The sequence below is a fragment of the Tachysurus vachellii genome, chromosome 12, assembly GCF_030014155.1.
Source record: "Tachysurus vachellii isolate PV-2020 chromosome 12, HZAU_Pvac_v1, whole genome shotgun sequence".
Lineage (NCBI taxonomy): Eukaryota > Metazoa > Chordata > Actinopteri > Siluriformes > Bagridae > Tachysurus > Tachysurus vachellii.
The window spans coordinates 9,648,222-9,664,727 of NC_083471.1; the positions used below are offsets into that span (position 1 = coordinate 9,648,222).

Consider the following 16,506-nt stretch of genomic DNA (forward strand, 5'->3'; position numbering starts at 1 on the left):
TGTAAACTTTTATAGAATTTGCAACATGCATTTATTATACAAAACTCATCTGCTTTTACAGTAGAATTTTCATTAGAAGTACTAATTGTTGTAATAATTATTATTATATTATTATTATATTAATATTAATACAGTGTTGATTTACAGTGTGCTCTTCCGCCATCTAGCGGTTTAAAGTGAATACAGCACACAGGCATACAGGTTCATTCATGACATCACTGTGATCTGAAGGTTCCCTTCACTGATCAGCAGTCTATGAAGTAATTATAAAGTCATTTGTAAATGACAGTAAATTGACTGGAAGACTCACACAGACTCACAGAGCTACAGCAGGATAATCAGGCTGAAAGGAAAAACGAGAAGAAAAGCAGAACAATTAATAGATCAGTTTCTTCCACAAAAAAAGATGCAAAATAACTGCTGCAAAAGATGCTTTACCCACCTGACCATAACATCTTAACCAGTAAAAATATCTTGACTGTAGTCAAATGTACTTCCTGTTTTAACATTACAATAAACGTATTTCCTGTTTTAACATTACAATAAACCAATATATGAATATTAAAGCTATTTCTGGACTATTTTACTCACTTCAAGTGTGAAATAATTGTTCCTACCAGTTAAGCATTTCTAAATTTCTAGAAAAAAATTGATCTGCCAAAAGAATCAGAAAGTCTAAAGCTAGAAATTACAATTATCAACCCAATAGACAGAAAAAATCTTGTCTGGTTCAAAAACAAGATTGTTGTGTCGAAGATTCACAGAAGTTCAGGAATAAAAACTGTTAAAACTTTGTTCTGCACATTTCAATAATGAATATAATATTCAAATAATTGGAGCATGTTCATTACAATGAATTTGTTTTAAAGATTTGCTTTTGTGTGTGTGTGTGTGTGTGTGTGTTTGTGTGTGTGTGTGTTCGCATACTTTTACAGTTCAAAGGTCTGTGTCTTTAAAGTATTTGAGGAAACTCTGCACTTCAAAGAAAGAAAGAAAGAAAGACACTTTGTTAACAGGACCCCTGGACATAAGTCATTTTAGAAGTGATGTATTATGTATTGTGTATTTGTACAGACCAACCTGGGCAGTGGGGGGTGCCAATACTTTTGAACCCGTACAGTGACGTGTATGACAGTTAGTAGCCCTGATAACACGGAGTATGAGTGTGTAAAATATATCCGTGACTAATGCAGAAATGTATTTTAATCTAACAATGTAATAACTAGTATTACTTAAACAAATCACCCATATCATCATTTCTCAGAGTTCTTGTGCACTTTTCCATTCCATCCCTCAGCACGTGGCTACGCCCTACGTCACCCAACAGCGCAGCCAATCCGTTGCGTGGACGTTTGAATAAATTACAGTTAGCGAGCATATGTAAATGACGCTCTCAGAGCCGGGCTATTATTGGCTGTACCTCTGAGAGGCTCATCCAATCGTGTGTATGAGAGCGCTTCAGCTGTTTCTTTCGTCCCGCCTTTGTGCTCATTTTCCAACTGAACGCGGAAGTGTTCTTATTTAAAGGGACAGGCTCGTTTTTAATGGGCGACGGCTGCTAAGAAAAATAAGACAGACTCGATCACACACACAGGGACACAGAAAGAGAGAGAGAGAGAGAGAGAGAGATACAAGGCCCGGGTGGCGGTGGACGTGGATCTAAAAAAAGGAGCAGAAAGGCTGAGATTTGCGGTTGCTAATAGAGAGTCAGGTTTGTTTAATGGTGTGTTAGAGAAGGTGAAAATGGTGAGACGGGTTTAGTGTCGATGTGTTTAGACTGGAGAGGATCTGATCTGATCCGTGTTACTAAAAATAAAGAAGAGGAGAGCAAACTGTTTTCTTGCTGCACACAGACACACACACACACACACACACACACACACGCTGGCTTTGTAAGAGACTTCCCCCTGCCATGATCATGGTTTTCTTCACACACTGAACCCGAGGGTGAGTAACACAAGCTCTTACTGCTGATCTCCAACAACACATCCGGCTGTAACAACAATCTGCTGCCACAGTTTCTGATTTTCTGCATCAGAAAATCAGAAACAAACCCACAGATTCTTGATGAAGTTAGATTTTGCAGTAGGTGTAAATCTGAGATCTGACATATTGTGTGTGTTGTGTGTGCACGCCCATCCAGGCTTTTCATTCCTCTCCTGATCTGTTCAGGATGTGTTTTTTTGGGGGGTTTTTTTGGGTTTTTTTTTTTAATGAGACCCTTCTGTGTGTGTGTGTGTGTGTGGTGCGATTTTGTGTGCGATTCATGCTGCTCTGGACAACCTGAAGGCCAATGTGTGTATTGTCCAGGCTTGTGCTTTCTATCTCATTCTCTTTTGTATTTTATTTGTGTGTTTGTTCTTGTTTTTGCATTTGCTCTTTCTTTGTACACTAAGAGAGAAAGAGGGAGCGAGAGAGAGAGAGAGAGAAAGAAAGAGGGAGCGAGAGAGAGGGAGGCCCCTCTTGGACTTTAATAAAAGAGTTTCTGTTCTAGAGATTTGTGCAAAATGTTAGACTGCATAAGCAATTTCACCTGCATCTTAATCATGCACTTACATGCATGTAGAGAGAGAGAGAGAGAGAGAGAGAGACACACACATACACACAATCAGACAGACACTGAGAGACAATGAGACGAGCAGAGAATGATAGAGAAGGCACCATGGGCTTGCGGAGGGTTTGGTTTTTTGACTGAATGCGCGTGTTGAATGGCACACACAGGTTGGGGAGCCAGCCGAGTCGGGGGTCATTAGGAATGCACAGTGTCCTCTCTGAACCACACGCCGCTCATTATCAAACCGGGACTCAACCACACAGAGATTTTAAAGCCGTCTGGGAGGCTGTGGTTGGAGAAACGGGCTGTGTCCGTGATGGTGTCAGAACCAGCTATGCTGCAGACGTCACACCTGTGTAGCTACAGACAGATAACCAGACACAGACAGGGTGTGAGACAGGGGTGTGAGACACGCATGACAGGAGCACTGGAGCAAGTACGGGTGCATTCTTTAAAATAAATGCACCAAAGTGTACTTTTGTTTGTTCGGCACTGAGGTGGTGTCATGTTTAAACCTTTTTAAAATAATTTGTAGGCATGATATTGGATCTGAAGAACTGCTGATGCACCTTTTTACAGCATTAAAAGTAATAGATGATTAAGTTACAGCACACTGTGAATGACGCACACATGATGATCCAAAAGAGAGGAGGCTCCAGTCCAGATTTCTGTAAACACACATTATACAACAAGCAGCTTGACAGAAATCAGGATGTCACTTTAAATTTAGATCCCTGTTGCACGAGGCAGACGAGACGAGGAAGAACTCCCAGAGATGAGGCTTGGGGAGGCAGTGAGATGGGGATGGGAACTCCTGGGTGACTGTCTCAGGTGTTTTTATATATATGTATATAATAAAAATATATATTTTCCAGACATTGTGGATTTTGAGGCTGCAGATCCATGGACATGTTTCACTCATTCACTCATACTGTATGTTGTAATCTGTTTGCAGTATAGTGTGTTACATCATTAGTGTAGCGAGAAATCAGCTGCAGTGCTGCTGTGGTTTGAGCTCACACCCTCCTGATCAGTAACCTGAAGACTGCAATAAATAAATGGCAGTGTTCTAAGCTGACAGTGCAGGAAACAGCATTACTGACACATGAAGGACAGTGAGGTATGTTGGGGATTGTAACGTGATTGTGTTAATTTTGCAGTGGTGAGATTTGACCTCAGAACCTTGTGGTCATTGAGGTACCACAGAGCTGTTTGTGCCTCCTGAAGAGGTTGTCTCTGGACTCTTACATAAGTGCACTTAAATGTAATCGTATGTGTGTGTGTCTGGACATGTCCTCAGCAGTAGCTGGGACCCGGAACATGACCAAACGTCTTTTCTGTCCTCTGGCTGTTCTGTTCTTACTCTTGTCTTTATTTTCTACTTATGCTGTTTCTCTTATCTTATCTTCCTCCTTCTCGACCTGATCTGAACTGTGATTGTGCTGCTTTGCTCCTCTGCTCTTGTCCTTTGAGTCAGTGGTTTCCATGCATGCTCGCTCACACACACACACACACACACACACACACACACACACACTCTACTGACCTTCTGTAGGCCTTCTTGTGACGTGTGTGTGTGTACACCTAACATCTCTGTCCCCTTAAATAGCTCAGAAACTCTGTGTCAGTGTGTCACCAAATGGAGCTGATTCCAGAAAAGTTCAGTTTGAAGCCATTTAAGGTTTCCTCTGAGATGGCCAGTGAAAACTGATCCTAGATCAGATGTTCTGTAGAATAACCTGTACTGCACCCAACTGAACACTTAAGTTCCGATATGGATTATTGTTATTTACTGAGAGTTTGGTTTAGAAGTCTGTTCTCAGATCAGCGCAGACTTTGGTCAGGGGTTGAAGAAAACAACGAATCGAACCCTGGATCAGCTCCTGGATTTCAAACTGTTTATTATTTTAGGAGGATTTGGTGGCATAGACTGGTCCTAGGTCCAAGATCAGCACGACAGCTGCAGCAGAGCTGAACACTGACCTGGTGTCAGTTTTTGGGCTTTTATTTTTTTGGCAAAACACAAAATCCCAGATCAGTGCTATGTTCAGCTATAGATCTATTTTACTGTAGTAGATCATCATAATAGCTGGTCTAGGATCAGCCTGGATGGTCCAAGCATCCTGTAAACCCTCAGGAACTGAGCTCAGGTCACTGCTCAGCCATTGGAAAGATTTCATGTGTATTATTGTTGTCTAAGTCTTCCATCATGATATAGGCAGCAGTGTGAAATTAAAGATGCCTCTGACAGCTGAAACTTGACTTCATGGCCTCCACAGTCCTCGTGTGTATATCAGGGATGAGTGCAGAATAAACGAAGCACTTCTCATATCCCCACAGGCTTCTTCACTGTCTATAGTTTATGCAAACGCTGACCGTAATAAAGTGGGAAATAATATTCAAAATTCTGGAAGAACTTGCCTCTCATTGTGAGGCCTGAGTGAGGACAGGATCGTATTAGCAGCGTGTGATTTCCCGAGGTCTCCTTTAGCTGCCTGCAAGACTGAACACGCACACCAACACAGGGAGTTAACACACTCCTGCAGCTATTATCTGTGCTCGTCATTGTCATGATGAATATCTCAGAGAGTTGTGAAGGTGCTAAGTGTAAGGGGATGTAAATATTTCCTCCCTCTCGCCTCCACATTTCTAAAATACAATAGAAACCTTTATTTGTCTCACACACATTACAGCACAGTGAAATTCTTTTCTTCATATATCCCAACTTAGACCCTTAACTGCTTGACCCGACATCGACCCTTCGGTTCATTCAAACTAGACTTCACTACACAGGAAACCTGTTTAATTAAGAATTTAAACACTGACTCCGGAACAGTTGTAAACAAACTGGTTCATTAAGGAATAAAGAAGAGTAATCGTTGGTCAGTTGTGGTGGTATAAGAGGAATAAAACAGGTGGGGACGTGTGCTGTAGCAGGAAAATAATCAGAGATAGCTTGACTCCACTCCCTGTCTCATTATCATCAGAGAACAGCAGGAAGTATTTCATTTCTCATGTACAGCAAAGAGGAAATATAGCAGTGACTAGCATTATATTACTTTAAATCCCTCAGCAAACAAACAAATCTTTTATGTGAACACAAATAATTTTTATTAAACACTAAGCAGCAACATGCTCACATCCCCCTCACAAGCCTTCAAGTGTATATACACAGGGAACTTTAAAACCGTGTGTGTGTGTTTTTTTTAGTGTGGAAACTGTGAAATGAGACCCCATAGGGACGTTTTGTATAGATGCATTAAAATCACACACACACACAGCTGTTATTTCGCTGACTGATGAAAACACACAGTAACCATGTCAACTCTGCTTCCTGTGTGTGTGTGTCTCTCTCTCTGTCTGTGTGACAAGATTAAAAGCTGTTCATGTACAAAGAATGAATAGAGACAGACAGACGTTAGAAAAAATGTACAGGATGAGGAGTGACCGAGGGAAGGAGGGAGAGATAAACGTAACGACAGAGAGAGGTGTGGAATAAGTGAGAGATGTCTGGAAGAAGGGCGAGTCAGACAGAATGAGAGAAAGAGGAAAAGAGTGTGTGGGAGAAAGAGATTAAAAGAACTACTTTGAATAATGTACACAGTCTTCTGGAATGTTCTGCTCATCTTCCTGCAGCACTGACAACAATCCACATCCACACACACATGCATTTTCTTGGCCTAATGGGGTCTGGTCTGTGTGTCTAGCCACGCCCCCTTGTTCACCTTATATGGGCACAGTGTTGGCTCTTAAAGGGGAAGTGTGTGTGTGTGTGTGTGTGTGTGTGTGTATATGTATATATATATATATATATATATATATATATATATATATATATATATATATATATATATATATATATATATAAAATATGTGTGTGTGTGTGAGGTTTTCTTACCACCTTCTCTCTCTCTCTCTCTCTCTCTCTCTCTCTCTCTCTCTCTCTCCTCACACACACACACACACACACACACACACACACACACACACACACAGGCATTCAATTCCCCTTCCTCACAATTCATCAAGTGTATAGAGATATTAAACTTCCACCTCTGTGTGTTTGCATGTGTGTGTGCTCTTGAATGCGCACACATGCGTGGACACACACAGGAATTCCGGGTTGACAGCTCTCATTCTCTGACGTATCTGCTCAGCTGTGAAGTTCCTCTTTCCAAAACACACACGCGCACAGCTGTGAAACTCTCCACCTGTATTTGACTCATGAAAAGTGTGTGTGTGTTCATGCTGGGTATCTCCTGGGCATCAAGAACTGCTGGCTATGGTATGCCCAAACAATCCCACCCCCATAGACACAAACACACACACACAGACACACACACACACACACACACACACACACACACAAAATCAGCATAAGTGAACACACCCTGGGCAAACCAACAGGTGGGTGGGACTAGAACGTATGAGAGTGGGGTGGGGGGTTATACCATAGCACCAGGGCCCCTTTTACACTGCCCAATCAAATGTCTGGGATTGTTGAAACTCCTCCCACATGTTGAATGCTGACAGAGAGAGAGAGTGACCGAGTGTGTGAACTGATCCCATTGTGTTCAGAGAGGAGGGGAGTTGAGAGTGTGTGAGAAATGGACAGAACATGTGTGTGTGTGTGTGTGTGTCTGTGTGTTTCCGTGTGTGTGTTTCCGTGTGTGTGTCTCTGTGTGTGTGTGAGCATAAACACTGATTCACTACATTGTAATGTTATTTTTGTCGTCTTTTCTTATACCCTTTGTACATACCCCCTAATTAATCAATCTCTCTCTCTCTCTCTCTCTCTCTCTCTCTCTCATCTACCCACCAGCAAGACAGACAGACTGAGAGGAATAAACAGAGAGAGAAAGAGGAGAGGAGGGGAGTTGCAAAGGTAAGTAAGGAGTTATGGTCGTAAATGCTCTCACTCACACATACACAGCTCACTCTCACTCTACTAGAATAAAATTGTCTTTACTGTGTGGTTTATGAAGCTATAGACTCAGGAATTTGTGTGTGTGTGGTGGAGTCAGGTTTTTTTTTATTGTCCACAGAACAGATCAGATTAGATCACATGTGTTCCCCAATCTGATCTGCTGCAGTGTGATGTCTGATCCTGTGCAAATGTGTAACAGAGTGTGTGTTTTGACAACCCCGTCCTCACAGTGGTATCGTATCACATATGATGATTGGAGAAGAGTCTGATTAGGATCTAATTCAGTAAACAGATGTCTCCACCAGGTCACAGCTTGATTCCTGGTTTTATCCTGAGCTCGGGTTCTCCCTGGGTTCCTCTGGGTTCTCTGGTTTCCTTCTTTCACCTCCAATGAATGATGGAACGAATTAATAGAGTTACATATTTCTGTGTGTAAAATCTGATCTGAAAAGTGTTGACAAGTTTGTAGAATGAGTAGAAATTGCATATTGTTGAGGTTAAGGCTGTTTCTCAAGCCAGATTTTATTGGATCCTGCCCTCAAGCTGGATCCTGCTCCCTCTGGTTCATTTGTGCATGGTGGAGTGTGTGGTGAGAGAATGAACATGACGGTGCGTGTGCTTGTGTGTGTGTGTGTGTGAGATTAGCCTGTGTGTGTGTGTCTGCTGTAGCAGCAGATAAACCCACGTCCTGCAGCCCTGCATGCAGATAAGCATAGAGACACTGTCCTCAGTGACTGTGTGTGTGTGTGTGTGTGTGTGTGTGTGTGTGTGTGTGTGTGTGTGTGTGTGTGTGTGTGTGTGTGTGTGTGTGTGTGTGTGTGTGTGTGTGTGTGTGTGTGTGTTCCATGCTGGTCCTGACAGCTGATTGTGTTCTGAGTGACAGTCACCTGACCTGATCTGATATAACCTGTATATCCAGGTTGAGCTCCTAAGCTTTCTTTAACCTTTGACCTATGGCCAGTTCTGTAACACTCTATAGGACAGTATGCGATTAGCTTGAGATCCACTGTGGATCGCTTTCCTAAACCTGTGCTGAGTCGCGCGTGTGTGTGAGTGATATCAGCCGTAATTGACCCGTCTTAGGTTCAGAGTCCACTCTGCACTTTCTTTTTTAGAACGAGTGCCCAGAATGGCTGCAGCTCTGTCGCCTCTGTTAGTCAACCATCTCACCCAAATGTTTATCCTTCCACAGTCCATCCTCTGACCTACTGTGCAGAAGAATCTATTATTTAAAACAGTTATAACATCATCATCATCCAGCACCAAGCATGTGAAGTCAGAAGCCTTACTTCCTGTTCATGGACTTGATATTAGGTTGCAGATGGAGCATGTCTGTGTGGATGGTGTTAAAGAGAACCTGACCTTCTTAGTGATCTTCACATCACTCTAGCTTGTAGACATGTACATGTACCTGTGTATGACGAGGTCTAATGCTTCTGCTGGTTCATACTATTGAAGCTAAAATGTGTAAGATGTTTGTTTATACGTCTGATTCACCTCATTACATCACGTCCTGGTGTGTATTAATGCAGAGAAAAGACAAAACTGACATATCAGCAAACCTATAAATACACACCTACATCCTCCTGATGTCCAGCCATCTGTCCCTCTCTCTCTCCCTCTCCCTCTCTCCCTCTCTCCCTCTCTCTCTCTCTCTCTCCCTCTCTCTCTCTCTCTCTCTCTCTCTCTCTCTCTCTCTCACTCACACACACACACTCCTTCAGCCTAGTACATTGTGTTCCATAGGAGTAATAAACAATAATAAACTGTGTGTGTGTGAGTGGTATAGTACAGTTAGTTAAAGTACAGGTCTGGAACCTGAAAACACTCTTCTTTTAAAAAAAATAAATAAAAAAAAAGTAGTTTTTTGTTTCTCAGGTCCTAGCGATCATTGTTGTATACTTGTGTGTGTGTGTGTGTGTGTGAGTGTCTTTGTGTGTCAGTGTGTGTTTGCTCTGATTTCACCAAAAATGTTATGAATGTTATGAAAAATGTTATAAAATAAATTCTACCACGTGTCTTAGTGAGCGTGTGCTCGGGTCACCTGCACCATAGGAAATGCACGGGTCTGAAAAGGGGGCGTGTCCTAACCTGCTGTGTTAAGAAAATCCTCCTGCTGTTGTGATTGACAGGTCGAAGTCTCTGGAATGACCTGCTCAGGATGCAGCCATCGAGCGACCCGTCAGGAGCCCCGGAGGAGCGTGATTGGCCACTGGCCTTGTCTGGGCGGAGCCTGAGGGTAGACATTATCTGTTTTTGGTCCTCGCTACACTGACACTCTGCCCCTTTGGTGAGAAAACGGATCATTGTGTGTTTATTAACTAGTGACATTAATTATCATTTAAACTAATAAACTCTCTTTCTCTCTGTTTTTCTCTCTGTCTAGGCCTTTGTTCTCTTTCTGAGTAGGAATGCTGTTGTTTCGTCACACAAGCAGTGTCGGAGATGGGCGAACTCAGGGGCTAGGCTCAGGTTCAGAGGGCAAAGGTCAACACGGATGGATGTGGAAGAACCTTGATACTGTGGAAAAAGAGTGGGTGAACGTGTAAGCAGACTCTCTCACACAGCTGATCATCTCCATGTGCTGCTGTTACAGAACAGTCAGAGAGACAGGGGGATGAAGCACTGTTACAGATTGTGTCCTGATAACTCCACAATCCACAGTGGTTTTATACCACAGCAGTTTGACCATTAAATGGAAGTAGAAACTGTTCTGTTATTGAGGAACATCCAGAACAGAGGCTGTAAAATGGTGCTATATTTTGATATTGCTGATGTCACACACACATACAGAGGCATTACACACCGCTGTCCTCCGTTGCATCACTTCATCAGCTGCGTGAAAGGCGTATTGCTGCATGTAGGTGTCGATCTGCCTGTGGTGGTCAGGAATCAGACTGGGAGCAGCTCATAGGGTGAAACGAGGGAGTTAGGAACGAGGGAATGTGAGAATGTGGAAGTGAAGTAAACAGCCATGTGTCTGCTTCATTAGGTCAGTTATCCACAGAGTGGACAGGTGAACCTGCATGATCTGATTTTTTTATGTCCGATCTAATTATTTATCTCTAAAATCTCCCTCACTCCTTTGCTGTTATTCACCACATTATAGTCACTTCAGCATGATCAAATCCCTGAGATTGTTTAACCATGGCCCAGATTTTAAAAGATGCAAATCCAAACTGTTTATTTGTCTTTAATGCCAGCAGTCAGTGCTCCTGCATGAGTGATTATGGGAACTGAAGTTAAATGTGTAAGTATTACAGTTGATTTCAATGCTGTTTACATGTTGTTCTTGTTCTCCACTGATGTCTTTCAGGTGGTGTTCTGCAAGGCATTATGGGAAATGTAGTATGCCGATCCTAAGACGGACCTCTGGGATTTAGAAATACGTCCAGTTCATTTTGTCGCTCTGTTGAACTTTAGAACTTTTTAAAAATAAATATATACATAAAATATATAAACAGCCGTCGCCATGCGTCATATCCACGTGGAGCTGGTTCGGAAGGAGGCTCAGGCTGGGGACCTGATGCCGCCCAGCGACCCACAGGTGACCTTTGACCCCCAGCCAAGACCTTTGAACCAGGAAGAGCTGCGGCTTCAGAAGGTTTATCAGCTCTCCATCTTTTCCCAGAGAGGAGGGTTTAAAGGAGGAACAAAGCGTGGATTAGAGGAAGTGTCAGGCCCCGTCGTCGCCCCAAAGCGCCTCCTTCAGGATGAGGAAGAGGGCGAAGAGGACGATGAAGTAACGGAAGGGGAAGTGCTGTGTGGAAGAGGCTTCACCCCATTACTTCCACCTCTCCCCGTAAAAGATGCTTTTGCTCCATTGTCACCCAAATCACCCCCTATGGTAGACCCTCATGCACTCCCTACTGCCCCTCTGGAGCCTTCGCAGCCTTTGCGTCCACCCTTAACCCCCACCGAGGCTGTAGAATGGGGTGTAGAGCTTGAAAAGACCCCACCTCCTTCAGAAAGACCGCCTCACTCACCATCGCCCCCTTCCTGTTCCAACGGATCGAGCTGGTCAGACCGGAGCACTGAGGTGAAGAAGAAGAGGCTGCTGTCGTTCAGTGACATCGGAGACTCATGCTCAGAGGATGAAGGACCCTCAACCTCCAAACGCTGTCGTCTGGCGCTGACCCCGGGGATTGGATTGGCACCGGGACGCAGCACCGATTCCAAGGCTGCTCCCTACTGGACACACCTCCTGCCCATAGCCAGAGAGCAGGGCAAAGTACACACACACACACACACACACACACACACACATGCATTTACACTCAAAGTTTCCTCACAAACACAGTAAGGTTTACAATTTACTCAAGAAACCTGCTGAGTGATAAATGAGGCGAGTGCACATGCACACAGAAACAAAGACTCCGTGTTCCCTCACACAGGCATGAGGATAGGATTTCTAAATGGATCTTTTTTTTTTCCATCTAATCTTCACTGCTAATGCTGGCCTGAGAGGGATTTCCTAAACATCTCATAATGCTAAGACTGGAACACTAGCCAGCTAACTCAGATTATCTAACCTGACAGGATTTCTGGGAGGATCAGATTCATAAATGTACTGAATTTCACTTACTAGTGAAGTTCTTACTAGTTACTAGCCAGTTAGCTAACATTAAGCCATATTGTAAATATGTTATACTAATCTGACAGGATTACAGAGAGGATCATGTTCCTCATACGTTCAGGACCTTCACTGCTCTTGCTAAATAACGCTAGTCAGTGAGCTAAAGTGAGCTAACCTGACAGGATTTCTAAGAGGATGATCTTTAGAAATGTTTGTGAATGTCCACAATGCTAACACAAGCCAGCTAACTCACTTAAAGAACCCTGACAGAATAAATAAACAAGAAAAATCCTGAATAGTCACAAAGTTTACTGTAATGCTAGTTTCATTGTTACCATGACTTCCTGTCCGGTCTCTTCTCCTTACTCAGGGCTCTACTGAGTTTTCCAGATCGTCCCGGAGGCTAAAGACCAGCGCACGCCTCAAATCGTGAGCACCACACTCTCACAACTCTCGCACATCATTTCACCTTAACACACTCTATCTGGCCCACTTTTAACATCTGTGTGATTTATGGTTTGTCTTTAGTCGTCAGCTGCGCAGTGGCAGACGCACTGACACCAGCCGATCGTCCTGTTCATCGTTGGCCGTTAGCAGGTCACTCCTGGGGAACTTTGAGGTATTTATGAGCTGAAACTTTCAGACTTTGTTTCAATTTAATCACAAACAAGTCACAAATACCAGGACAAAATGGTGTGTGTGTGTGTGTGTGTGTGTGTGTGTGCGTGCACGCATGCAGGAGTCGATCCTGAAAGGTCGGTTCTCTCCGTCAGGACACATTGAGGGTTTCACGGCTGAGATCGGGGCGAGCGGTTCGTACTGCCCCAAACACGCCACTTTACCTGTACAGGTGACCTACTACGACACGTCAGAGCACAGCGCACCCTCGCCCTTCTTGGTAACCTGTGTGTGTGTCTGTCTGTCCTTCTGCGCGTCTGTCCGTCTGTGCGTGTGCGCATCTGTCCGGCTGTCCGTGTGCGCGCGTCTGTCCGTGTGTGCGCGTCTGTCCATCTGTGTGCGTGTGCGCATCCGTGCATGTCCGTTTGTCTGCGTGAGCGTGCGTGTCTGTCCATCTGTGTCTGTGTCTGCGTGTGTTATACTGCATCGTTGCGCCTGTTGGCTGATCTGCTGTCTGTTGTGTATCAGGGTGTGATCTCACTGGAGCCCCTGGGAAAGAAAGGATACAGTGTACCTAAAGCAGGGACCATTCAAGTGGTGAGTCACTGAGAATCAAATCAACCTCTCTCTCTCTCTCTCTCTCTCTCAGCCTGTCTCTATATTCGTTTTTATTCTTCTTGTGTCTTTGATCTTCAGACCTTATTCAACCCCAATAAGACTGTGGTGAAGATGTTCCTGGTGACTTACAACTTTGGTGACATGCCTGTGAATCACATGACCTTCCTGCGCCATCGAATCTTTCTGGTGCCTGTGGAGGAAGAGGTGGAGTCAGGGGCAGGAACAGAAAGCTCTATCTCTGATAGGAAGAAGATTCTATGCTACCTGATACACCTTAGGTCTGATCTTCTGCCTGAAGAGCTCATACAAATGTTTAGGATTAGTGTTCAGCAAGTCATTATCCTTAATCTTTCTCTCTCTCTCTCTCTCACTCACTCAGATTCCAGAGCTCCAAATCTGGAAAGATCTACTTGCACAACGATATCCGGCTGCTATTTTCCCGCAAATCCATTGAGGTGGACACAGGGATTCCTTACGAACTCAAGTCCTTTACCGAGGTGCCAAGAAACCCCAAATACTCTCCGCGGGTGTGACCCTGACAACCTGCAGGATAGACTTATAGGATTAGAAAATGATCAATAAAGCATTCTGACTTAAGAACAGCAGAACCACATGTGATCTTGAACATGCACATGCACACACACGCGCACACATTTGCACACATCAGAACGATGGATTCTCTGCAGTTGTAGCTTTGTGGATGAAGAGTTTTCCCCTAGACAGGATGTCTGCACTGCCTAAGCCCTGCTCACTGGAGACTGTGGGTGGGTGTGGTCAGGCATATGACCTGTTTGGATTGGGTGTTGGATCACAGGAGTGGAAGAAGGAGACATGCAGAGAGACTGGATTGGATTTGAGACCTGACCTACAGACTGATTTTGGGTCGACTGTAAGGTAAAGGGCACTGGCTTACTAGAGAGGCTTTAGAGGAGGAACTCAATTAACTGAGGAATGTGTACAGAGTGGAAATGGGATCGGGATCTTATAAAGGAGTGCAGACGGAGAGAAGGACATTTAAACTAACCATGTTAACATTAACAGACTGTACAGGAGAGCAGCATGCTAAAAACTGGACTCAGTCACGAAATGCTTTAGTAGACCTTTTACATAGAAACTGTGGTGTCTAATCAACACACCACATGACAGCACGTTTGTCACCTAGCAGGTGGAGTTTGAGTTTCAGCCTCCAACACACACCTGTACTGTTTCACACCTTCACTGAAACCCCAGTGTGCACTGGCTACCCTCTACAGGCCGGGCAGTGCTGCCACCATGATGCATGTCTGATCTATGTCTGATTACAGTTCAGTTCTTTTCTTCAGAGTGATTTTTCCTCATGGCTGTTTGTTTTTGTTACCATTTCAACAAACAGCAACATTTCATTTTCCAACTGAGCAAACAGGTTAAACCCTTTGTGTTGAGGTGTTTTTCCATGAGTCAGTAAACGGTAAACAATTTGAACTTTTCCTCATTGGTCTTTAGTGAATTCTGTGTTTTTTGACCTTTTTGCCTTTATAGTTTCAGGGATTGCTGCCACCTTCAGGGTGAATTTAGTTTTGTGACAAAAACAAAGGGCTTTAAATAGCAACATGAGCAGTACAGAAGCTAATAATTTAGCCAAGTGAGTGTGAGGAAGCGAGATATCGCTCTCATCTACTCCACTTTATTGACTGTGGTTTAGCGGACATAATTTTCTATTGTTACAGTAGAAAAATGTGGGTTTCTTAAAGCTATAGTGATGAATTGAAACACGAATCAGAAGAGAACTACGAAATTGTACCAAAAAAATCTAAACTCTGAGGATTTGCACAGTCTGAGATTTACAGCGTGTTCCACAACCCCACTTTATTCTCATACAAACATGAACAAGGCCTTTAAACTGTGACGCTGACTCTGTTATGACACAAAACCCATGTTAGCCCCAAATTCTCTTTTCCTCAATTTCCCTCTCCAGACAGTGTTTGAACCTGAATTGCATCTGATTCTACTGCATGAAATGACACTCTCATGGTCACAAACTCAGCAGTCAGAGTCCAGGCTCTTTTATTGTCGGCGCCTCCTGCAGGACCCAAGTGGTAGTGTTTTATTTAACATCCTAACCAAGAAAAAACTGAGTGAGTGTGTGATATGCTGCACACTGAGAGGCCTGTGTGTTATTTTTCTTCTGGAGGGATGAAGTGTGGCTGGGAAAGGGAGGGGGGGTAATGGGGGGTGGGGTATTTAAAATCAGATGATGTATATGTATATTTTAAAGATAAAAAATAAAAGTTTGTGGCTTGTGGGTAAAATCGGCTCTGTGGTGTAATGTTTTCATGCATATAATGAAGCCCTGAAATGTGATAAACATGATTTAATAATATATTTTACACACACACACACACACACACACGTAAAACTTCTCCAGGCAGAGGCACATCGCTGGAAACAAAGTTCATAAATAAAAATGCTTCTGTAACCCAAAATCTGTAACTCACTTGATATTACAGCACATATTGTTGTTGATCTGTCCACCTCCTCATCTCTTTATTCTTCTTTCTCCATCTGTCACTTAACCAATCTGAGTCAAATACACACAGAAGAATTGAAATACAATTTTGAGTCATGCTGTGATTACTGAAGAAACCTAAAGCTCCTGGGATGGATGGATGGATAGATGAAATGCAGGTTTCTAGTGTATCTTATCTGTCGAGGGTTGAGGTGCAGTAAATGTGTTGTGTATCATTTCATTCACTCGTCACAGCCCACATATTACTCCATTTATTTTAATCAATAATTTATCCTTCCTTCCATCTATCCATTATTAATACATATGTTACACGTTCTTTCTTTCTCCCTCACACACACACACACACACACACACACACACACACTATCCAGCTGTGCATTAACTATCCAGCTGAGCATCAGCATGTTAATTCCTACATGCAGTTATTCACTTTCTGTATGTGTGTATGACTGTGTGTGTCTTTGTGTCTGCGCAGCAAAACTACTGTGAAAACAGTGTAATATCACTGTTCTTAAATTTTTGCTGAATTTTTTTTAATAATTATATCATTATATACTTAATGTATTTTTTAACAAAGTACAAAATGCATTTGTCTTACTGTACTAAAGTGCATGATTTACAGATTTTTAATGTTTGTGCGAGAGAGAGAGAGAGAAGAAGAAGAAGAAGAAGAAGAAGAAGAAGAAGAAGAAGAAGAAGAAGAAGAC

At 43.2% G+C, this 16,506-nt stretch overlaps 1 protein-coding gene across 2 annotated transcripts; it reads left to right on the forward strand.

The window, feature by feature from the left end:
• The first annotated feature begins 1,567 nt into the window (after positions 1–1,567).
• Positions 1,568–13,893, forward strand: LOC132854576 (atos homolog protein B). Of its 2 annotated transcripts, none has more exons than XM_060883086.1 (11): positions 1,568–1,947; positions 7,377–7,439; positions 9,614–9,771; positions 9,868–10,026; positions 10,798–11,712; positions 12,428–12,486; positions 12,586–12,676; positions 12,797–12,955; positions 13,204–13,272; positions 13,372–13,571; positions 13,673–13,893. In XM_060883086.1, the coding sequence occupies exons 5-11, from the start codon at positions 10,954–10,956 to the stop codon at positions 13,824–13,826; spliced, it is 1,491 nt and encodes a 496-aa protein (XP_060739069.1). In that variant the 5' UTR covers positions 1,568–1,947; positions 7,377–7,439; positions 9,614–9,771; positions 9,868–10,026; positions 10,798–10,953; the 3' UTR covers positions 13,827–13,893. The 2 variants fall into 2 exon arrangements, with proteins under 2 accessions (XP_060739069.1, XP_060739070.1); XM_060883087.1 differs by having other exon boundaries at positions 9,868–10,014.
• The last annotated feature ends 2,613 nt before the right edge of the window (positions 13,894–16,506 follow it).